Genomic DNA, 24,814 nt, shown 5'->3' on the forward strand with positions numbered 1-24,814 from the left:
GTGTGTGTGTGTGCATGTGTTTACATGTGTGTGTGTGTGTGCATGTGTTTACACACGTGTGTGTGTGTGCATGTGTTTACACACGTGTGGGTGTGTGTGTGCATGTGTTTACACACGTGTGTGTATGTGTGTGTGCATGTGTTTACACGTGTGTGTGTGTGTGCATGTGTTTACACGTGTGTGTGTGTGTGTGCATGTGTTTACACACGTGTGTGTGTGTGTGTGTGCATGTGTTTACACACGTGTGGGTGTGTGTGTGCATGTGTTTACACATGTGTGTGTATGTGTGTGTGCATGCGTTTACACGTGCGTGTGTGTGTGCATGTGTTTACACGTGTGTGTGTGTGTGCATGTGTTTACACGTGTGTGTGTGTGTGTGTGTGTGTGTGTGTGTGTGTGCATGTGTTTACACGTGTGTGTGTGTGTGCATGTGTTTACACGTGTGTGTGTGTGTGTGCATGTGTTTACACGTGTGTGTGTGTGTGTGCATGTGTTTACACGTGTGTGTGTGTGTGCATGTGTGTGTGTGTGTGTGCATGTGTTTACACGTGTGTGTGTGTGTGTGCATGTGTGTGTGTGCATGTGTTTGCACGTGTGTGTGTGCATGTGTTTACACATGTGTGTGTGTGTGTGTGTGTGTGTGTGTGTGTATGTGCGTGTGTTTACACGTGTGTGTGTGTGTGTGTGTGTGTGTGTGTGTGTGTGTGTGTGCATGTGTTTACACGTGTGTGCGTGTGCGTGTGTGCGTGTGTGTCCCAGCCCTGCAGGCTCTGTAGCTGATAGGCCAGAGAGGACCAGTGTTTAGTGCACTGAACAGTCTGCTGTGTTTCACAGGTGACACCTGAGTGACATAAGTCCTGAGGTCCAGAGTAGGGGGAGGTTAAGCCTAAATCAGGAGAAGGTTTTCAGTGACTTAGAAGGTCATCGGAAAGGCAGATAGATCTTACTTCACATATTTTGTTAGTTTAAAAAGGACCTCCCCCTGGGAGTAAGCCCTTGTATAGCTGTGTAGCAAAGGGCAGGCGTAGGGTTTTAAAATGTAGAGAACAGGTGTATGCTTTTAAATTGGGACCATCTTCATCATGATACGCACAGAAAATAATAGCAATCTATATGTTCAAAAGGATGTGAGTCTCGTGTTCATATTTCACAACCTCCGCGGGCTTTTTGAGTTGCCTACGCGCGAGTCAATAGCAAAATAACACACTTGATTTAGGCTACATTATATCATGTTATACAACGGGTGGGTCTAGTCCTGAATGCTGATTGGTTAAAACCGCATTCCAGACGGTGTCTATTCCACAAGTTACCACCGGGTAAATCTATGACATTAAAATGCCTATTTACTCTCTTCCATCTGACTGTGCAATCCACTGTCTCATCAGCCCAGCCAGGCAATTTATAAACTTGATCTCCACTATAAAAATAATCTAGACATTATCTCACATTTCTTTTAGACTAACATTTAGTTTTCAACAGCAGAGATGTGTATAAACCTTGCTGTCTGTCTCTCTGACATTTGCAACATTCTTTCAATATTCAAATTTGATCTACAGTTGTCCCATAGTAAACAACGTGTCAGGATGAGACAGACAGGCAGTCTGGCAGCTTTTCTCAGCCAATCGGAATCATGAATCAGCATCATTTTCATGGATAAATACAAAGCACTATCAATAGAAAACAGGTCAAACGTGACAAAGTGCAGTTAGTTTGTTGTCTTTCCAGCTTCAGTTTGAAGTGACTGTGTTAGCCGTGTTATTGGCTAGCTCCTCTGAACAACAGTGTCCTAACGAGAGAGCACATCTTCTATGCCAGGTGGAATCACACATCATTAGCTCATTGTCATGGATGTATTCAAATACATGTAACTAGCAAACAGCTTAAACAAAGGCAAATGCAGCTACTTTGTTGTTATTCTGGCAGCACTGTTTGGCGTGACTGTCAGTTAGCCGTAGTTGGCTAGCTAGCAAGCAAGGGATAAGAAAGTTGCCAGCCAGTATGGCAATGGAACATTTAAAACAAACGACTGAGTCACGTCCATAGATACAGAACAAACAAAAAGACTGAACGACTGGGTCACGTCCATAGATACAGAACAAACAAAAAGACTGAATGACTGGGTCACGTCTATGGCAACCGAACCGATAGAACGAACGAATGAAATGATTGACAAATGTTCAACATTTTTTATGAACATTTGTCAATCATTTTTACATGTTGGTAACCCGTTGTATAAAAGTGATATTGCCGGGAAAACACCGGTTTTGAGGGCATTATCATTTAACTAAATGTGTCTGATCAGTGATAGATTAGCAAAACGAATAGATCAGCTATCAACACCACTTATTTGCCCAGCCAGAGATCAAATAACCAAATATAAGAGACGGAGATTCAGTGAAACAAAATCACATTGACTGATTATCAGACAAGCCTGAGGCTTTCGGTTGGGATATAGGCTACTATGTGAGTGAAGAGCAAGATAATCCACTTGTTATTCTGGGCTACATAACATGTTCTGATCAGTGTTAATAGATGAGCAAACTAGCTAGACTAAAGATTATCATGATGAACACTCACCTCAGTATAGTTAACATTTCCCAGCCTAATTGTAACCAAATATCCAAACGGAGATTCAGTGAAGAACAAATCAAATCTGACATTGATTTATCAAGACAATACACCATGCTTGTCTCAAAGCAACGAGGTGCTGAAATTATAGCTGACCAGACACCTCTACTGCTTGAAATGATTTCAAACGGTTGGATTGCTTTGGGAGTTTCAGTAAGCAACAATTTGATAAATGCATTTAATGGCATTAGCCTACTCTTTAATTTCAATAATTTTGTCATTCAGTGATATTTCCACAGTAATTATTTATTGATCCATTCAGTTGTGGTTAAGAAAATGTGCAGGCTTAGTGGTGGGCTTGGCGAAGTGACATGCCTCGCAAAGTTGAGAACTGCCACGAGGATGGTAACAGTGACAGCCTACTAACGGGCACTTCCTAGCAACCATCATTATGAAGCATCAAATCTCATGAACGCGCATTGCTTACGCCGGACTTAGCTACGACTAGTCTTGTTTTTGGTTGGTTGGACCAGGTGTAAATTCTGATCCAGAAGTCGGGCGTAGCTACGCCCAACCTAGCATTTAAGGCCAGCTTTTTTTACAGCCACATGGTGAAACCAGCTCCAGTATCTTAGAAAGTCATCAGTAAGTCAGACTTGATTAGTAATTTAGGACCAGGTTGAGAGAGTCAGAAATTGATGGTAAAGAAGCAGTATTGTTGGGAGGTCAGTCAACATCAAGAGTCAGAAGGTGATGTGAGCTGTAGGGAAGGCGTTTGTAAGGGATATGTATGGACAGGTGAGGGGTAATGTATGTGAGGGATCAAGGGGAATCTTACCAAAATAAGTGAGCCACCAGGCCTGGAAGTTACACAGACTCCCCTCTGGATGGGTATCACCCTGAGGAAGGAGAGAGAGGAGACAAGAAAATAGGGGAGAGGTCACTCTGTAGCTCTCGGTGTGCATGTGCTTATGGGAACGTGTGTGTGTGTGTGTGTGTGTGGTGACAGTGACTCACGATGACATACGCTACACTGTCAAAGAAGGCCGCAACTGTCAGACTGCAAATCATCTTCTGTAGAGAGACAGAGATAGTACAAATAGAGATAAATGGAGAGAGATAAAGTGAGAGAGGCCAGATGGTCCACTTATCCTGTGGTCTGGGGTTGACTTGGGGATCGATCCCCAGGTCCAGGCCGTCCCACGCTAATCTCATGGGACGGCCTGCACGCACGCACAGACACAACCACATACATTTATACACACACACCAGGGTTTATGTTAGGTCAATGTGGTCGGACATTTGACAGAAAACATTTGAATTTACTCCACATTTGAGACATCTGACCCATATGCATGAGGTGCATAGCCTGATTAGGGCGTCCACCCATGGTGCTCAGAATGGCAGAAATCACATTTAGATTATAGTAATTCATATTAACAGAACATGCAAGTCGAGGATGCAACGATATGCAGTCCTTCTTACTGAATTCAGATGTGCACTTTGAAGACGTAAGAATAACTGTCCACATTTACTTTTCCTCAGCCAACAAGACCAGTAACCAACAGCAACATCACCAGCCTGTCAATCTACTATCCCCAGAGGAGAAAGGTTTACATATTCTATTGGTCAGCTTGTCGAGAAAGAAATAGCCTATTCAAACAGACTATGGGACAATAAAAAGCAATGAGCCTAACGCAATAGATCAGAATGTTTTGCTTAAAATGTTGATAAAGTATTATTTCTTCACATCATAAGCGATGCGCACAAGGCAGTACTCTACATGCATCCAGTTCATTCCATAATGCAATTAGCTAGAAAACACTGTTGTCTAAAGAGCACCGCAAATGCGAGTTGTTTCATGTGACAGAGATGAAAATATCCGTTAGAAATGTAGAATGAGAGGAGATCTAACAGGCTACTTTGAAGCAACGTAAGACATGCCTCATAATATGTATTAAAATGTTCAGGTTTCAAACAATTAAGTATATGTTTTCAAAATGCATAGTTTACTGCCTCCAGCTGACTGCAAGGTGGTGTGTCACGAACTGATGAAGCTTGCCTTCCGTTGCCATTTGAGATGCTGACACAGTAGCTCTCGCGCTGTCTGACAGATTTTCCGCTCAAAGGCTCTGTATCGGTACACTGTATTCGTGTGATAAATAAGACACATAACGAATATACTGTGACACACGCGCTAATTTAATTCCAATCAATTATGCAAATGAATCTATAGACCGATAAGTATGACCAGTCAAATGTATTTACATCTACAGGTATTTCCATCAATGAATAGGCTAAAAAGCATTATTCGCAAAGTGATGTTTTTTCTACTTCTCACAAACAAGTGGCCGGTGCAAATATTATTTATCAACGTTTCAATTTTTTATGGGCCAAAAGCTGGCCCACTGGTTAACGGAAACCCTGGCACATACACAGGGCTGTTGCGGTGACCGTATTACCGCCACACCGGTCGTTACGAGTCATGAAGGCAGTCAACTTCCAAATGACAGCTTAGTCACGGTAATTATGCTTCTCCAAGCACTGATGCTGCTGCTGGTCAGTAGTGTAAAAATGTGCGCTGAAAGTCGGGAAGCAAGTTCAGGAAGTAGTTGTTTTAATAAATAAACGCAACATAATACAAAACAAGAAACACGAACAATGCACAAACATACAAGTGAAACAATAACACCTGGGGAAGGAATCAAAGAGAGTGACATGTACAGTTGAAGTCGGAGGTTTACATACACCTTATCCAAATGCATTTAAACTCAGTTTTTCACAATTCCTGACATTTAATCCTAGTCAAAATGCCCTGTCTTGGGTCAGTTAGGATCACCACTTTATTTTAAGAATGTGAAATGTCAGAATAATAGCAGATAGAATTATTTATTTCAGCTTTTATTTCCTTCATCACATTCCCAGTGGGTCAGAAGTTGACATACACTCAATTAGTATTTGGTAGCAATGCCTTTAAATTGTTTAACTTGGGTCAAACGTTTCAGGTAGCCTTCCACAAGCTTCCCACAATAAGTTGGGTGAGTTGGCTTTTGTTGGTAGTCTGGCTTTTTAATGGATGTTTTGGAGCAGTGGCTTCTTCATTACTAAGCAGCCTTTCAGGTTATGTTGATATAGGACTCGTTTTACTGTGGATATAGATACTTTTGTTTCCTCCAGCATCTTCATAAGGTTCTTTGCTGTTGTTCTGGGATTGATTTGCACTTTTCGCACCAAAGTACGTTCATCTCTAGGAGACAGAACGCGTCTCCTTCCTGAGCAGTATGACGGCTGTGTGTTCCCATGGTGTTTATAGTTGCGTACTATTGTTTGTACAGATGAACGTGGTACGATCAGGCGTTTGGAAATTGCTCCAAAGGAGGAACCAGACTTGTGGAGGTCTACAATTATTTTTTTGAGGTCTTGGCTGATTTCTTTTGAATTTCCCATGATGTCAAGCAAAGTGGCACTGAGTTTGAAGGTGGGCCTTGAAATAGATCCACAGGTACACCTCCAATTGACTCAAATGATGCCAATTAGCCTATCAGAAGCTTCTAAAGCCATGACATCATTTTCTGGAATTTTCCAAGCTGTTTAAAGGCACAGTCAACTTTGTAAATGTAAACTTCTGACCCACTGACATTGTGATACAGTGAATAAGTTAAATAATATGTCTGTAAACAATAGTTGGAAAAATTACTTAGGACATCTACTTTGTGCATGACACAACAGACTTGCCAAAACTATAGTTTGTTAACAAGAAATTTGTGGAGTGGTTGAAAAACGAGTTTTAATGACTCCAACCTAAGTGTACGTAAACTTCCGACTTCAACTGTATAGGGAAGGTAATCAGGGAAGTGATGGAGTCCAGGTGAGACTGATGACGCACAGGTCCACGTAACGATGGTGACAGGTGTGCACCAAAATGAGCAGCCTGGTGACCTAGAGGCCGGAGAGGCAGCACACGTGACAATTAGTAGCCTAACAAACTTGCCTGCCTGGTACTAAGCACTCTATTGTCACTCTAATCACTCTGACATGAATGCAAATGTAATCGAAAATCTAACCAAACACTTCCTGAGAGCCCATGAGCTCATGTTGAGCAACATTTCTATAGGCTATGTAGTTGCATGAGAAAACAGAGTGATGGCCGCTAATAAAAAGAGGATCATCTTTCCATAGGCTAGGCCTACTACATTTATTTCTCAACTTTCCTAATATTAAGCACGTCCCGTATTTGTTATTTAAGTGTATAGTATTTTTTCCCGTTGCCTCTGCTTCATTACAGGTGCATGATAATGGTCCAACGCAGCACTTCGGGCCACAAAAGGCATGTATGGTTTTAGGGCGCATTACGGCCACAAAGGGGATGCTCCCGTGAAATTCAAGGCATTATCAAGTGCTTGTCAAATTGTGAATGAGAGACTGATGAAGTGTGTACAGCCTGCACAATAAAACAAAGCAGAGTACATGCCTTCCAAGTGACTTTTTTGCAGCCTTACAATATATTAAAAATCAAAACATATAGCCCATGTTTGTAGAACAACTAAAGTTACATTAATAACTCTAAATGAAGCATCTAGGAGGACCAGTTTCTTTGTTAACCCCTCAACACGTTATGCACGCCCTCAAATCGTTTGGAGAAAATATTTATATTTTATTCAGCTTTGTTCAATTGTATTCTTCATACTATAAAATAATACAAAATAATGCCACGGAATTATAAGCAAATCTTGTCTGCTAAATGAACTAGTGTAGCCCACAGCCATATGTTATAGCCAGATCAGGACCTAACATAAGGACAACTCAGTATGCTATTCTGTTCTTCTGAAATGGACTACATTTCCTTCATATCATGCTGCTTTAGACCTATCTAAAATAAATCATGGATTTATTGTGATGGTGTAGACTATATGACATGGACTTATTAGACTTGGCTTGTAGGAAGCCAGGAGATGTCAAATGTGTTTATGTTAATTAACGGTCAATTACCATGAGACCGACAGTTATTTGCTTGACAATCACCGGCTGACGAAAATGTTGTGACCGCCACAGCCCTACACCCACTGCTCATAGCCTCTCACATGGTCTGACTGGTTCCTTTAATAAACTCTGAGAGACTTGACAAAGTGTAAAAACAACTTTCTGTTCTGGTGTGAGAGAGAGAGAGAGGAAGTGGGGGTAGAGGGGTAAGGTACAGGTCCAAGGGTAATAGAATCGGTCAGTGTCATAGTGAAAGCTGCCATTTACACCAGATTAAGAGGATAACAGAACAGAATGCAGCTAAACCTGCTCCACAGTCATCACAAACATGAATACACACACACACACACACACACACACACACACACATCAATCTACACACAATACCCCATAATGACAAAGCAAAAACAGGTTTTTAGAGGTTTTTTGCAATGTACAAAAAAAGCCCCCCGGAAATATCACATTTACCTAAGTATTCAAACCCTTTACTCAGTACTTTGTTGAAGCACCTTTGGCAGCGATTACAGCCTCGAGTCTTCTCGAGTGTGTTTAGGGTCGTTGTCCTGTTGGAAGGTGAACCTTTGCCCCAGTCTGAGGTCCTGAGTGCTCATGAGCAGGATCCAGACGTGACACTTGGCATTTGGGTCAAAGAGTTCAATCTTGGTTTCATCAAACCAGAGAATGTTGTTTCTCATGATCTGTGAGTCCTTTAGGTCCCTTTTGGAAAACTCCAAGCAGATGTCATGTGCCTTTTACTGAGGAGTGGCTTCTGTCTGGCCACTCTACAATAAAGGCCTGATTGGGGGAGTGCTGCAGAGGTGGTTGTCCTTCTGGAAGTTTCTCTCATCTCCACAGAGAAACTCCAGAGCTCTGTCAGAGTGACCATCGGGTTCTTAGTCACCTCCCAGACAAAGGCCCTTCTCACCCGATTGCTCAGTTTGAGGGATGTCCTTGTCCCATTGCGCTGTAGCGACTCCTTGCGTCCGGGCGCATGCACGCTGACTTCAGTCACCAGCTAGCTGTACAGTGTTTCCTCCAACACATTGGTGTGGCTGGCTTCCGGGTTAAGCGAGCTGTGTGTCAAGAAGCAGTGTAGCTTGGCGGGGTCGTGTTTTGGAGGACGCATGGCTTTTGAGCGTTGTATGCACTGTCAACTGTGGGACCTTATATAGACAGGTGTGTGCCTATCCAGATCCTGTCCAATCAATTGATTACCACAGGTGGACTCCAATCAAGTTGCAGAAACATCTCAAGTATGATCAATGGAAACAGGATGCACCTGAGCTCAATTCGAGTCTCATGGCAAAGGGTGTGAATAATTATTTAAATAAGGTAACTGTTTTTAATACATTTGCAAACATTTCTAAAAACCTGTTTTCGCTTTGTGATTATGGGGTATTGTGTGTAGATGAATTAAATAAACCATATCCTCATCAATTTTAGAATAACGTACTTTTAGAATACATAACAACAATGTGGGAAAGTCAAGGGGTCTGAATACTTTCCGAATGCACCATATGCCCGCACGTGCACAAATACACTAAGACCCCCACACACTAAGACCCCCACACATACAAACAACATTATCTCTTGAAATTGAAAGAGAGAAAGGTAATGTTAGTTTAAACATTGCTGAAATGTGGCCTTAAGGCATCTACACATCTACTCAACTACAGCCACCTAAATAGCGATGAATTTAGTTGTTTCTTCATAACTCAGACTAACTAGCCGTGGCCCATTCTTCATGTTGAATTGTGACCAACTATGCGTAAATATGTCCAGCGACAAACAACTGAGACTACACACCGGGAAGATTCTTAGAACAACCGCCCATACACAGTTGAGTTGGCTGTAGTTGGATGGACGAGTACAGTAGGAGCCTTAAAACCATTAGGTGCAGATTCACAAGTGTAGAACGACTTTTCACTTTAATTGGACAGGGAAAAACACAAGCATTTAATCACTTTCAGATACAGACCATGAGCAATAATTGATACATTTGTACATTTCAATGACGCTGTAATTTGTCATGAGTAGCTTAATCAAACAGACTTGCTATGGCACAGAAGTAAGCATTCTGATGCACTTCAAAGCACACACAGACAGAAACACACACACAAATTACCTGGGCCAAGGAGTGATACCGGCGGAGAAGCCAGATTACAAACAGCATGAAAAAGCTGAGGAGAGAGTAATGAGACAATTGTTCATATGACACATTCCTGCATAGCTCTGTATTCTTTCAATATTCCTGTTTAGTTTTGGCTTACCTTCCTATATAACTCAGTAAGGCTGGGTATAGCTTTACCTATGATATATATTGAAATGAAAGAGCAGTGCACTTCCTGCCGATCTACATCAATGATGTATACTGAACAAAAATATAAATGTAAAGTGTTGGTCCCATGTTTCATGAGCTGAAATAAAAAGATCCCAGAATGTTTCCATACGCACAAAAGCTTATAGCGCTCAAATTTTGTGCACAAATTTGTTAACATCCCTGTTAGTGAGCACTTCTCCTTTGTTAAAATAATCAATCCACCTGACAGGTGTGGCTAATCAAGAAGCACATTAAACAGCATGATCATTACACAAGTGCACCTTGTGCTGGGGACAATAAAAGGCCACTCTAAAATGTGCAGTTTTGTCACAACACAACGCCACAGATGTCTCAAGTTGAGGCAGCGTGCAATTAGCATGCTGACTGCAGGAATGTCCACCAAAGCTGTTGCCAGATAATTTCTCTTCCATAAGCCGCCTCCAACGTTTTTTGTTGTTGAGAATTTGGCAGTACGCTCAACCGGCCTCACAACCGCAGACCACGTCTAACCATGCCAGCCCAGGACCTCCACATCCGGCTTCTTCACCTGTGGGATCGCCTTACACCAAACACCCGGACAGCTGATGAAACTGTGGGTTTGCACAACCAAAGATTTTCTGCACAAACTGTCAGAAACTGTCTCAGGGACGCTCATCTATGTGCTGGTCGTCCTCACCAGGGGCTTGACCTGACTGCAGTTCTGCGTCCTAACCGACTTCAGTGGGCAAATGCTCAGCTTCGATGGACACTGGTACACTGGAGAAGTGTGCTCTTCATGGATGAATCTACGATTTCAACTGTACCGGTCAGATGGCAGACAGCGTGTATGGTGTTGTGTGGGTGAGCGGTTTGCGGTTATGGTATGGGCATGCATAAGGTACGGACAAAGACCACAATTGCATTTTATTGATACAGTGACGAGATCCTGAGGCCCATTGTAGTGCCATTTATCCGCCGCCATCACCTCATGTTTCAACATGATAATCCACGGCCCCATGTCTCAAGGATCTGTACACAATTCCTGGAAGCTGAAAATGTCCCAGTTCTTCCGTGGCCTATATACTCACTCAGACATGTTACCCACTGAGCATGTTCTGGATGCTCTTGATCTCCACGCACCACAGCGTGTTCCAGTGGGACAACATTCCACAGGCCACAATCAACATCCTGATCAACTCTATGTGAAGGAAATGTGTCGTGCTGCACGAAGCAAATGGTGGTCCCACCAGATACAGACTGGTTTTCTGATCCACGCCCCTACCTTTTATCTGTGACCAACAGATGCAGATCTGTATTCCCAGTCATGTGAAATCCATAGATTAAGGCCTAATGACTTTATTTCAATTGACTGATATCCTTATATGAACTGTAACTCAGTAAAATCTTTGAATGTTGCGTTTATATTTTGGTTCAGTATATAAACCCTGGATGCCTGACCAGGGCCACTATATTAAAGCCATTGCGAAGCCATTTTGGTACTCCTCGTCCATTGTAAAAGATTTTGGAAGCTATAGAACGCATTTATTAATGGCTACATTTGTTTGACACATTTATTATATTACAGACATCATGATGCGTACTTTTAAAGTATATTATCTGAGCTAAACTTTCAAATAAAATAAAAACATTAAATACATTTTCCTTATTGAAGTACTTTTTTTGTTGTTGACAATACTAATCTTACTGTCCTCACTACAAAAAAAATATTAAATACATGTAATTTCATCCTTGAAACATTTAACTGAAATACTGTAGAATTCCATTCATTCCTATGGAGGACTGCTCCAGCTAATATGGCTGACAGGTATCTTCAAAGCATCTCAATGGCCAATACATGGCATCCGCAATACATGGCATCCCCAATACATGGCATCCGCAATCCATCGCATCCGCAATCCAAGGTTTATACATATCCTTGATCTACATGGATTATTTTCCAGTGCAATAATCCGCTACCCCTGACCCTAACCTAGCCACCAACTAAAGATGCCACTCTTCCCTGCTTCATCACGTCATAAGTGAATAGCAGAATTAAGGCCAGACAAATCTTTTAACAAAGGGTTCTTTAATCCTGGTCCTGAAAAACCACAGGGTGTCCAGGCTTTTGCTTTAACCCAGCACTAACACACCTAATTCCGCTAATCAAAGGCTTGAAGATATGACAATGATTTAATTGAATCAGGTGTGTGAGTACTAGGGTTTGGCGGCATCCAGATTTTCATACCTCATATCGTTTCTGTACCATACTGGGGTATACGGTATTACTGGAAGTGCACACAAGAGGCAGTATTTCAAATGATATATTTTTTTAAACACACAACAGGAATCTTGTTCCAGGAGGGGACTGAATGTCTCTGTTGTAAGCAAGAAGCTTGATCTTGACATCTAGCGAGCAAGATATCGAACCAAATACATAGCTGGAGCCCTGATCTGGATATAATATATTTGACACCTCTTAGATGTGTTATAGTTGTACTTAAATTAAAGTTAGTTATAAGCAGTGGCGTAGCACTCACCTCTGCGAGGCGGGAGTGCCCACAACCCCACCGGTACTGAAAACACACCATTGGTATTTTGAAATACCCTGGTATATGGTATAAACGGTATATCTCCCAAGCCTAGTGAGTACTGGGATGGAACTGAGGCCTACAAACAATGTAGGTCCCCCAGGATTGAAGAACGCTACTTTGAAACAAAGCTAAGAGATGGCAATCGGTTTATTATCTTAATTAAAATCTCTTTGATTAATTGGGTAATCATGTAAAAGGTGGTTGAACTAATACTCACCATCCTATCAGTGAGAAGGTGCCTGTGGCTCGCTTCACTGTGAGAATCACCACCTGTGGAGGGGAACACAACATTTGGTATGGCTTTATTTTATCATCCTGTTTCAGGTGGGATTTTTTGAACCTGGTATTTACTACAATTAGCCTGTGTGTTAATAGGAAGTCCAAAAACTAAGACAAATCAGTGGGTGCAGTTCCTCTAACAGAAAATAACATTCTGGTGTAAAAACCATGGAAATTAAAAACTAAAAACAATGTTTTAAGTGAGAAGTAGGCATTGGTCTGAAGCTGAAAAAGAAAGCAAATTCACATGAGCACCACAATGTCTATTCCACCAATTCTCTACCAAGAATTTCCAGCACACAGCTTTGACCTACTACAATAGCTATGTTGATATATTTTACTTCAAACTATGTGTAGGCAGGTTGTTTAGCATTCAAAACCTTTTCAAACAGGGATAATGACTGCTATTAAAAATATGTATATCATGTGGCTGTATTATTTTTAGATTTAGGCCTATTGTAAATGTGTATTATTGCCGCATCACCATCTTTAGTGCAAAAATAAGTACAATTACAAACAGAACTTTAAAAGATACACTATGCATACATCGCTCCGCCTTTTCCTGGTTGCTAAAATTCAAATAGTCTGCCAAATTTCAGTTTATGTGACTAACAATTAAGTATAGTGTAGAGCAGTGGTTCCCAAACTTTTTATAGTCCCGTACCCCTTCAAACATTCAACCTCCAGCTGCGTACCCCCTCTAAGCACCAGGGTCAGCGCACTCTAAATGGTTGTTTTTTTTACATCATTGTAAGCCTGCCACACACACACTATACAATGCATTTATTAAACATAAGAATGAGTGTGAGTTGTCGTCACAACCCGGCTCGTGGGAAGTGACAAAGAGCTCTTATAGGACCAGGGCACAAATAATAATATAACAATAAATCAACAATTTTGCTCTTTATTTAACCATCTTACGTGTAAAACTTTATTTGGTCATAAAAAATTGTGAATAACTCACTGTTATTTATCATCATTAGTCATTTAGGTCAACATTGGATCATTCAGAGATCCTCACTGAACTTCTGGAGAGAGTTTGCTACGCTGAAAGTAAAGGGGCTGAATAATTTTGCACGCCCAATTTTTCAGTTTTTGATTTGTTAAAAAAGTTTGAAATATCCAATAAATGTCGTTCCACTTCATGATTGTGTCCCACTTGTTGTTGATTCTTCACAAAATAATACAGTTTTATATCTTTATGTTTGAAGCCTGAAATGTGGCAAAAGGTCGCAAAGTTCAAGGGGGCCGAATACTTTCGCAAGGCACTGTACCTTGTATACTGTACAAATCACATTATTTTGGAAGCACCTCCTCTACACATAGTTTGAAGTACAATACCAACATAGCTATTGTAGTAGGTCAATGCTGTGTGCTGGAAATTCTTGGTAGAGTGTTGGTGGAATAGGCATTGTGGTGCTCACGTGAATTTCCTTTCTTATTAATAATAACTGAAATATCGCATTTACATAAGTATTCAGACAATTTACTCAGTACTTTGTTGAAGCACCTTTGACAGTGATTACAGCCTCAAGTCTTCTTGGATATGACACTACAAGCTTGGCACACCTGTATTTGGGGAGTTTCTCCCATTCTTTTCTGCAGATCCCCTCAAGCTCTGTCAGGTTGGATGGGGAGCGTCGCTGAACAGCTATTTTCAGGTCTCTCCAGAGATGTTTCATCGCGTTAAATTCTGGGCTCTAGCTGGGCCACTCAAGGACATTCAGAGACCTGCCCCGAAGCCACTCCTGCGTTTCATTGGCTGTGTGCTTAGGGTCATTCCCCTTTTGGAATGTCAACCTTCGCCCCAGTCTGAGGTCCTGATCACTCTGGAGCAGGTTTTCCTCAAGGATCTCTCTGTACTGTTGCTCCATTTATCTTTCCCTCGATCCTGACTAGTCTCGCGGTCCCAGGATTCACAAGATTCTCTGGTCTGATGAAACCAAAGATTGAGCTCTTGGGCCAGAATGCCAAATGCCACGTCTGGCGGAAACCTGGCACCATCCCTACGGTGAAGCATGGTGGTGGCAGCGTCATGCTTGGGGATGTTTTTCAGCAGCATCCTTTAGGTGCCTTTTGGCAAACTCCAAGCAGGCTGTTATGTGCCTTTTACTGAGGAGTGGCTTCCATCTGGCCACTCTACCATAGAATCCTGAGTGATTGAGTGCTGTAAAGATGGTTGTCCTTCTGGGAGGTTCTCCCATCTCCACAGAGGAACTCTGGAGCTCTGTCAGAGTGACCATTGGGTTCTTGGTCACCCTCCCTGACCAAGACCCTTCTCGCCTGATTGCTCAGTTTGGGCAGGCGGCCAGCTCTAGGAAGAGTCTTGGTGGTTCCAAACTTCTTCAATTTAAGAATGATGGGGTCCACTGTGTTCTTGGGGACCATCAATGCTGCATAAATGTTTTGGTTCCCTTCCCCAGATCTGTGCCTCGACACAATCCGGTCTCGGAGCTCTACGGATAATTCTCTGACATGCACTGTCAACTGTGAGACCTTATATAGACAGGTGTGTGCCTTTCCAAATCATGTCCAATCAATTGAATTTACCACAGGTGGACTCCAATCAAGTTGTAGAAACATCTCAAGTATGATCAATGGAAACAGGATGCACCTGAACTCAATTTGAGACTCATATCAAAGGGTCTGAATAATTATGTAAATAAGGTCTGTTTTTTGTCATTTGCAAAAATGTATTTAAAAAACTGTTTTTGCTTTGTGATATAGGGGTAGTGTGTGTAGATGGATTAAATATACCATTTCATCAATTTAAAAAAAAGTCTGCAATGTAACAAAATGTGGAAAAGGGGAAAGGGTCTGAATACTTTCCAAATGCACTGTATATCCATAAAAATGATGCCAGCTGATTCATGATTTTGACTGGCTGAGAATAGCTGCCTGCCTGTCTGTCTGTCTCGTCCCGATACGACACATTCATTACTATGGGACAGCTGGAGGTCCAATATGAGCTCCTAAAATCACACAAAAAAACTGGATGTTCTTAGTCCACAACAACGCTTAAACCACATCAGGAGACCACTTTGAGGTCTGGGAATAATCTAATAAATGTCTATTTTTGGGAGTAGTTATTCTTTACAGTAATTCAAGTGTGCACCAGCCAGAGACCACTGGTGAGCAATATTTCTGTAGCGCTCATGTGATTGCAGTTTGCAAAACAAATGGCTACTGAATTGACGCAAACAATCATGAGGCATAGGCTACTTTGTAGTTAACATTTAACTGAGAAGGTTTTTGGGAAAGCCTTTCCATCTCTACCAGAAGGTTAGGATTAGAAGCATTGCTAAGGGCTAAAGTGTAGACATATGCACACAAACAACAGAGAGATAAGGATCAACCTAGAGGAAACCTGTTTTACATTAGGATGCATGTACCTGTCACTCTGTGGGAGCCCTTTTTTCAACGGCATGCATGGTTTTATAACCTAGGGCCTTTGTAGGACTATGTACTTTGGCTTTCATCCAAACTACAAACATGAGAGAGAAAGGAGAGAGAGAGACAGACAGACACACGCACACAAACAGAGAAGGGGACAGAGACAGAGAGAGCGGGAAAGAGAGAGAGACAGATACAAAGAGAGAGTTGAGAATGTGAAGCATGCATAACAGCTAAATAGCACCCTCGAGTGTCTTGAGGGGCCCTCCATTCGGGGCTGAGAGAATCATAGAACAAACACGACAAAGACACACACACACGTCTGCACTGCAGTTGGCAGAACAGGGCTGCTGTGAGTGACCTTCCACAGTGACAGTCTTGCCCATGGGAGAGATAGGCACAGGGAGCTCTCAACCTGATTAATAATAAAGACCAGGGCCTGGTTTCCCAAAAGTTCACCGTTATATCCCAGAGCTGTCTCCAAAAACAATCGTTACTAAGATTGCACTTAAAGATCCTTGTTATTTACCTCAGACCAATCGTAGAACAGCTAAGTTAGATGCTTTTTGCGTTACTTTATACACAGATCTCCACTAAACAAAGAATCAAGAGGTTGATCTGTCTCCCTGTGACCGCCGAGAACTCCAGAGCCAAGTTAACTTCAAATACAAAGTAACCTATGTCTTTGCAATTGTTACAAACCCAGGATAAAAATATGCTTCAAATGAAAATTGAGATGACTGCATTAAAATAAAAATACAGTATAGGCTACATCCCTTTATACATGAATACTACATGACCTAAAGTATCTGGACAACTGCTCATCAAACATCTCATTCCAAAATTATGGGCATTTATATGGAGTTGGTCCCCCCTTTTCTGCCATAACAGCCTCCATTCTTCTGGGAAGGCTTTCCACTAGATGTTGGAACATTGCTGCTGGGATTTGCTTCCATTCAGCCACAAGAGCATTAGTGAGGTCGAGCACTGATGTTAGGCGATTAGACCTGGCTCGCAGTCCTCGTTCCAATTCATCCCAAAGGTGTTCGACGGGGTTGAGGTCAGGGCTGTGTGCAGGCCAGTCAAGTTCTTCCACATCGATCTTGACAAACAATGTCTGTATGGACCTCGTTTTGTGCACAGTCATTGTCATGCTGAAACAGGGTCTTCCACAAACTGTTGTCACAAAGTTGGAAGCACAGAATCGTCTAGAATGTCATTGTGTGCTGTAGCGTTAACATTTCCCTTCAATTGGAACTAAGGAGCCTGAACCATGAAAAACTGCCCAAGACCATTATTCCTCCTCCAACAAACTCTACAGTTGGCACTACGCATTGGGGACGGTAGCGTACTCCTGGTATCCGCCAAACCCAGTTTCGTCAGTCGGACTGACAGATGGTGAAGCGTGATTCCTCACTTCCCCTGCCCCAGAGTCCAATGTCACCGAGCTTTACACCATTCTAGCCAATGCTTAGCATTGTGCATGGGGATCTTAGGCTTGTGTGCGACTGCTCGGCCCCGGAAACCCATTTCATTTAACTCCCGACTAACAGTTCATGTACTAACGTGGCTTCCAGAGGCAGTTTGGAACTTGGCGGGGGGGGGGGGGGGGTGTTGCAACCGAGGACAGACGATTTTTACACAATACGCCCTCCAAGCCCTCGGTGGTCCCGTTCGGTGAGCTTGTGTGGCCTACCACTTTGCGGCAGAGCTGTTGTTCCTCCTAGACGTTTCCACTTCACAATAACAGCACTTACAGTTGACTGGGGCAACTCTAGCAGGGCAGATATTTGACAAACTTATTTGTTGGAAAGGTGGCATCCTAGGACTGTGCCACATTGAAAGTTACTGAGCTCTTCAGTATGGCCATTCTACTGTCAATGTTTGTCTATGGAGATTGCATGGCTTGGTGCTCGATTTTATACACCTGTCAGCAACGGTGTGGCTGAAATAGCCGAATCCACTAATTTGAAGGGGTGTCCACATACTATTGTATATATAGTATTTCAATCACATTGGAATAAATTTCATTATAATTAAATGTAATTATATTTTAGTAATTGTCGGCTACTGTCTGAAAATGTTGCCTCAATATATTTCATGATGTGTAACAAGTGCACAATGATGTGCCAAATCTTGACTGAGTGCATTTTTATAGGTTAATTATAGGGCAATGCTTATAACTATTAGAATAAGCTGCCTCGATATTTGCAGCCATATGAGATCTCTCTCTAGAAGCTGTTCCGTCGTCAGTATTGTGGAATAATTTGAATGTTAAGGTAAGATTTTATTGGAGTAAGCTGATCTGAGAGCAGCGTTGCTTTTCTTTCGATCCTATCAGTATCGACACGTCGTGACGCACTTAGCAAATGTTCTCCCAGCTTAGTGTTTTGGGAAAGGCATGTTACATATTCGGCAGTTCTAGAAACGATGCATCATTAAAACACTCGTAAGCCTAAATTTCATCGCTATGAGGAAACTGGGACGCTAGATTTCAATCACACCCACCACTACAATGTTTACACTGTGTCTTTGTTTACAAACGAGGAACCACACACACACACTTATTATCCTACCAAGTTTGACCATGGGGCCTACTGTAAAAACTAACACGCGATCAAATAATTTGCGCACCTAATGGCCATATTTACATAATACAGTGCCTTGCAAAAGTATTCATCCCCCCTTGACATTTTTCCTATTTTGTTGCATTACAACCCGTAATTTAAATGGATATTTATTTGGATTTCAAGTAATGGACACAAAATAGTCCAAATTGGTGAAATGAAATGAAAAAACTTGCTTCAGGGAGAAAAAAAAAATGGGAAAAGTGGTGCGTGGATATGTATTCACCTCCTTTGCTATGATTCCCCTAAATGAGCCCCTAAACAACCAATTACCTTCAGATGACACATAATTAAATAAAGTCCATCTGTGTGCAATCGAAGTGTCACATGATCTCAGTATACAGTTGATGTCTGAAGATTACATACACCTTAGCCAAATACATTTAAACTCAGTTTTTCCTAGTACAAATTCCCTGTTTTAGGTCAGTTATGATCACCACTTTATTTTAAGAATGTGAAATGTCAGAATAATAGTAGAGAGAATGATTTATTGAAGCTTTTATTTCTTTCATCACATTCCCAGTGGGTCAGAAGTTTACATACACTCAATTAGTATTTGGTAGCATTGCCTTTCAATTGTTTGACTTGGGTCAAACGTTTCAGTAGCCTTCCACAAGCTTTCCACAATAGGTTGGGTGAATTTTGGCCTATTCCTCCTGACAGAGCTGCTGTAACTGAGGCAGATTTGCAGGCTTGTGTCCCTGCTCGCACACGCTTTTTCAGTATTGCCCACAAATTTTCTATGGGATTGAGGTCAGGACTTTGTGATGGCCACTCCAATACCTTGACTTTGTTGTCCTTAAGCCATTTTGCCACAACTTTGGAAGTATGCTTGGGGTCATTGTCCATTTGGAAGACCCATTTGTGACCAAGCTTTAACTTCCTGACTGATGTACTGAGATGTTGCTTCAATATATCCACATATTTTCCCATCCTCATGAAGACATCTATTTTGTGAAGTGCACCAGTCCCTCCTGCAGCAAAGCACCCTTCACAACGATGCTGCCACCCCCGTGCTTCACGGTTGGGATGGTGTTCTTCGGCTTGCAAGCATCCCCCTTTTTCCTACAAACATAACGATGGTCATTATGGCCAAACAGTTATATTTCTGCTTCATCAGGCCAGTGGACATTTCTCCAAGAAGTACAATCTTTGTCCCCATGTGCAGTTGCAAACCATAGTCTGGCTTTTTATGGCGGTTTTGGAGCAGTGGCTTCTTCCTTGCTGAGCGGCCTATCAGGTTATGTCGATATAGGACTCGTTTTACTGTGGATATAGATACTTTTGTACCCGTTTCCTCCAGCATCTTCACAGGGTCCTTTGCTGTTGTTCTGGGATTAATTTGCACTTTTCGCATCAAAGTACATTCATCTCTAGGAGACAGAACGCGTCTCCTTCCTGAGTGGTATGACGGCTGTGTGGTCCCATAGTGTTTATACTTGCGTACTATTGTTTGTACAGATGAACGTGGTACCTTCAGGCATTTGGAAATTGCTCCAAAGGGTGAACCAGACTTGTGGAGGTCTACAATTGTTTTTCTGAGGTCTTGGCTGATTTCTTTAGACTTTACCATGATGTCAAGCAAAGAGGCACTGAGTTTGAAGGTGGGCCTTGAAATAGATCCACAGGTACACCCCCAATTGACTCAAATTATGTCAATTAGCCTATCAGAAGCTTCTAAAGCCATGATATCATTTTCTGGAATTTTCCAAGCTGTTTATAAAGGCAAAGTCAACTTAGTGTATGTAAACTTCTGACCCACTGGAATTGTGATACAGTGAATTATAAGTGAAATAATATGTCTGTAAACAATTGTTGGAAAAATGACTTGTGTCATGCACAAAGTAGATGTTCTAACCAACTTGCCAAAACTATAGTTTGTTAACAAGAAATGTGTGGAGTGGTTGATAAATTTGTTTTAATGACTCCAACCTAAGTGTATGTGAACTTCCGACTTCAACTGTATATATACACACACCTGTTCTGAAAGGCCCCAGAGTCTGCAACACCACAAAGCAAGGGGCACCACCAAGCAAGCAACACCCTGAAGACCAAAGAGCTCGCCAAACAGGTCAGGGACAAAGTTGTAGAGAAGTACAGATCAGGGTTGGGTTATCAAAAATATTGGAAACTTTGAACTTCCCACGGAGCACCACTAAATCCATTATTCAAAAATGGAAAGAATATGGCACCACAACAAACCTGCCAAGAGAGGGCCGCAAACCAAAACTCATAGACCAGGCAAGGAGGGCATTAATTAGAGGCAACAAAGAGACCAAAGATAACCCTGAAGGAGCTGCAAAGCTCCACAGCGGTGATTGGAGTATCTGTCCATAGGACCACTTTAAGCAGTATACTCCACAGAGCTGGGCTTTATGGAAGAGTGGCCAGAAAAAAGCCATTGCTTAAAGAAAAAAATAAGCAAACATGTTTGGTGTTCACCAAAAGGCATGTGGGAGACTCCCCAAACATATGGAAGAAGGTACTGGTCAGATGAGACTAAAATTGAGCTTTTTGGCCATCAAGGAAAACGTTATGTCTGGCGCAACCCCAACACTTCGCATCACCCCGAGAACAACATCCCCACAGTGAAGCATGGTGGTGGCAGGATCATGCTGTGGGATTGTCTTTCATCGGTAGGGACTGAGAAACTGGTCTGAATTGAAGGAATGATGGATGGCGCTAAATACAGGGAAATTCCTGTTTCAGTCTTCCAGAGATTTGAGACTGGGACAGAGGTTCACCTCCCAGCAGGACAATGACCCTAAGCATACTGCTAAAGCAACACTTGAGTAGTTCAAGGGGAAACATTTAAATGTCTTGGAATGGCCTAGTCAAAGCCCAGACCTCAATCCAATTGAAAATCTGTGGTATGACTTAAAGATTGCTGTACACCAGCAGAACCCATCCCACTTGAAGGAGCTGGAGCAGTTTTGCCTTGAAGAATGGGCAAAAATCCCAGAGGCTAGACATACCCCAAGAGACTTGCAGCTGTAATTGTTGCAAAAGGTGGCTCTACAAAGTATTGACTTGGGGGGGGGGGGTGAATAGTTATACACGCTCAAGTTTTTTTTTTTTTTTTCATATTTCTTGTGTTTTACAAGAAAAAATATTTTGCATCGAATGATACAAACCCCCCAAAAATCCATTTTAATTCCAGGTTGTAAGGCAACAAAATAGGAAAAATGCCAAGGGGGTGAATACTTTCACAAGCCACTGTATGTTTGCATCTGTGCAAAATGTGTACTAGGGTTGGGGTTGATTCTATTTTGATTCAGTAAATTCAGGAAGTGATTTGAAATTCAAATTCAATAATTGAAAAATCAAATGCCCTATATATATATGGGTTAGTCGATTAGGCCTACTTCTCATCTGACAAAAGAGCTGTTCATTCTGTGACAGATTTAGGTATTGGCCTATTTGGTAACTGGGCATCTTTAACAAGGTTGGCTGATTAGGAAGACAGCTTCCGGTGTCAGATGAGAGCGATTGCATGTCTGCCAAACAGTGGTTTATTTGGGCTCTTGGCTGGACAACATTACTGCAGCATTCCTGTGTAAAGTAGGCCACTGCACCGTCGGTCTGTCTACACCTGATGACAACTTGGGAGCCGAGCGGTTCACATGAGATACCGTTTAGATAAAGACAATAAGAAGATGGATTCACAGACATACCATAGATACACACGCACAAATCATAAAACATTGGATCAGATTGCAAAGCCATTACTCTATTGTTCATGTATAAATTAGGTGATTGCTTTTTCTGTCTATATACACCCGACGACAACTTTGAGCCAGGTATTTTGTGTGAGATGCTGTTTCAATAGCCTACATACAAAGACAGACATTAAGACACACATACAATTTTGGATCTAATTGCAATGCTTTCCAGCACTGCCCATACACACTTGCAATTGCCCTGAGAATAGTGTGCCGAGTGTGTGTATAGCATCAGTGCTCTGATACTGAGGAAGGTGACCACTGCTGATGTCATTCTGTACCATCAGAATACCATTATAAGAGAGACAGTGAGCACTGTTACATGCGCACACAACAATGAAATTATTGTGGATTGTCAGGTTAATATAATAGTTAGTTTAAAAAGTTCACATGGTTTGCAAGAAGGATTTCCCTAATAATCCTGTTTACATGGACACATCTGAAATCAAGCTACTGATGGGACTTTGATAAACTTGAAAACGAATTATAAAATGTATACTTCACTCGCGGGTAAAAGGCGTTGCATGGTCAATCTGTCGTCTGCATTGGCCGTGCAGCGTTTACGGTAATGTGGGCTCTAAAGTAGTCAGGGTATTCCTACTTCTTGCGCTTTATAGAGCAGTGCAGAACTGTTGTGAAGGAAGTTGTCAAGGAAGTGAGTTTGTGTTTATACAGAAACTTATGCCAACCAGTCATGTCAATGTGGAGCTTTACGGAGCCCTCCTTATTGTTACAAAATTTGAGCAGTTACGGAGGTCATTTTGGCCCCTGCATGACTCCGGAAGCTCTGCAATTGCGTCACACCATCCTTATGGCGTCTCCGACATTTTCGGACCAAGCATAAAATGGCTTTAAGAGGGAAGTTTGCGCTAACGTTACCCGGTGCTGGCACATGCGCAGATCAAATACACCACTGGAACGCCGAATAAAATAATTCAAAAGATTGCTCAGAAAACCAGGTGTTTAATTCGGCGTATACTTACTTCGATTATGACCTTATGCCGATTAAGATAAGCAATCAGTTTAATATCAAATTATTAGTGTGCATGTAAATGTACTTAGTAAGATACCAAACAAACACACGCACTCACACAGCATAGGGACGGCGAAACCAGTGAACACCAGCCATCACATATAAGTGAGCTATAATAATGTTATGATAAGGAATTATGGTTGCCCAACATTTTCAGCTGTCAAAAGAAAAAACAAAGCTTGCTGCTCACTTGTCATAACTCAGTCAGTCAAAGGAACTGACAACACCAATGCCACACTTGGCCAGCATACACAAGTTGTTAGCCAGCATGATATTAGCTAACCAACCAACTACCTACAGTATGGCACCCATTTTAATACCGGTCGGTCACTAACTAGCCGACATTCCAGAGAAGTAACAAATTAATTGCTTAAAGCTGCCAGCACTAGTCACGTGTATTATTGGTAAACACAGACGGTTAGAATAAACGATGGATCTGTCAACAAAAATGCAACAGTTAGCATGCTAGCGAGCTAGATAAGTGGTTATCTCCCCATGCCCATTGCATATTGTTGTTAGCTAGGTACTGTACGAAGCTACTTACACATCGATAGTCGTCAGAATCTGTATTAAAGAAAATACAGCGTCTACTGTCGTTATTTAATGGAATTATATTGTTACTATCCATTTCTTTTTACAATTTGCTAGCAATGTTTTGATGTTTGGACGTCACTACACATCATGTGAAATTTCATGACATCAACTTCCTAGCTAGCTACAGTGCACGGCTAAGGACAAACAGAATGGACGCTACAAACTCAAAGTGATCTTCTTCTTTGGTATTATGTCGTTCGAACATTTTGTTTGTTCATGCCGCCACCTACTGTGCGGTAGTGTGTGGTCGACACGTCACAATTGGACATTTTTGTGATACAAAAATAAAAGGAAGGGAGAAAAGGAAACAATTGTACCACTACCCCTACACCTATATACCACTATTTTATAAAAACTTAAATTCACCACCCCATTCCACTACCTTGACCCTAACTGATTAACCAACAGTGCAGTTCAAGAAGAGTTAAGAAAATATTTACCAAATAAACTAAAGTAAAAAATAATAAAAAGTAACACAATAAAATAACAATAACGAGGCTATATACAGGGGGCACCAGTACCGAGTCAGTGTGCAGGGGTACAGGTTATTTGAGGTAACTTGTACATGTAGGTAGGTGTGAAGTGGCTATGCATAGATAATAGCAGCAGTGTACAAAACAAATTGAGGGGGATCAATGTAAATAGTCTGGTGGCCATTTTATTAATTGTTCAGCAGTCTTATGGCTTGGGGATAGAAGCTGTTAAGGAGCCTTTTGGTCCTAGACTTA

The 24,814-nt window shown here is 41.8% G+C and overlaps 1 protein-coding gene across 1 annotated transcript in view; it reads right to left on the reverse strand.

The window, feature by feature from the left end:
• Positions 1–24,237, reverse strand: part of LOC139380678 (cyclic AMP receptor-like protein A) — a 115,060-nt gene extending 90,823 nt beyond the window's left edge. The window contains exons 1-5 of the mRNA XM_071123605.1: positions 24,037–24,237; positions 12,656–12,708; positions 9,674–9,728; positions 3,586–3,642; positions 3,407–3,467 (exon numbers count right to left, since the gene is read on the reverse strand). Of these exons, the coding sequence (XP_070979706.1) occupies positions 3,407–3,467; positions 3,586–3,642; positions 9,674–9,728; positions 12,656–12,708; positions 24,037–24,120 (310 nt within the window). The 5' untranslated portion in view covers positions 24,121–24,237. The remainder of the gene's footprint in view (positions 1–3,406; positions 3,468–3,585; positions 3,643–9,673; positions 9,729–12,655; positions 12,709–24,036) is intronic.
• Between the last annotated feature and the right edge of the window lie 577 nt (positions 24,238–24,814).

The sequence above is a fragment of the Oncorhynchus clarkii genome, chromosome 22 (genome assembly GCF_045791955.1).
Source record: "Oncorhynchus clarkii lewisi isolate Uvic-CL-2024 chromosome 22, UVic_Ocla_1.0, whole genome shotgun sequence".
Taxonomy (NCBI): domain Eukaryota; kingdom Metazoa; phylum Chordata; class Actinopteri; order Salmoniformes; family Salmonidae; genus Oncorhynchus; species Oncorhynchus clarkii.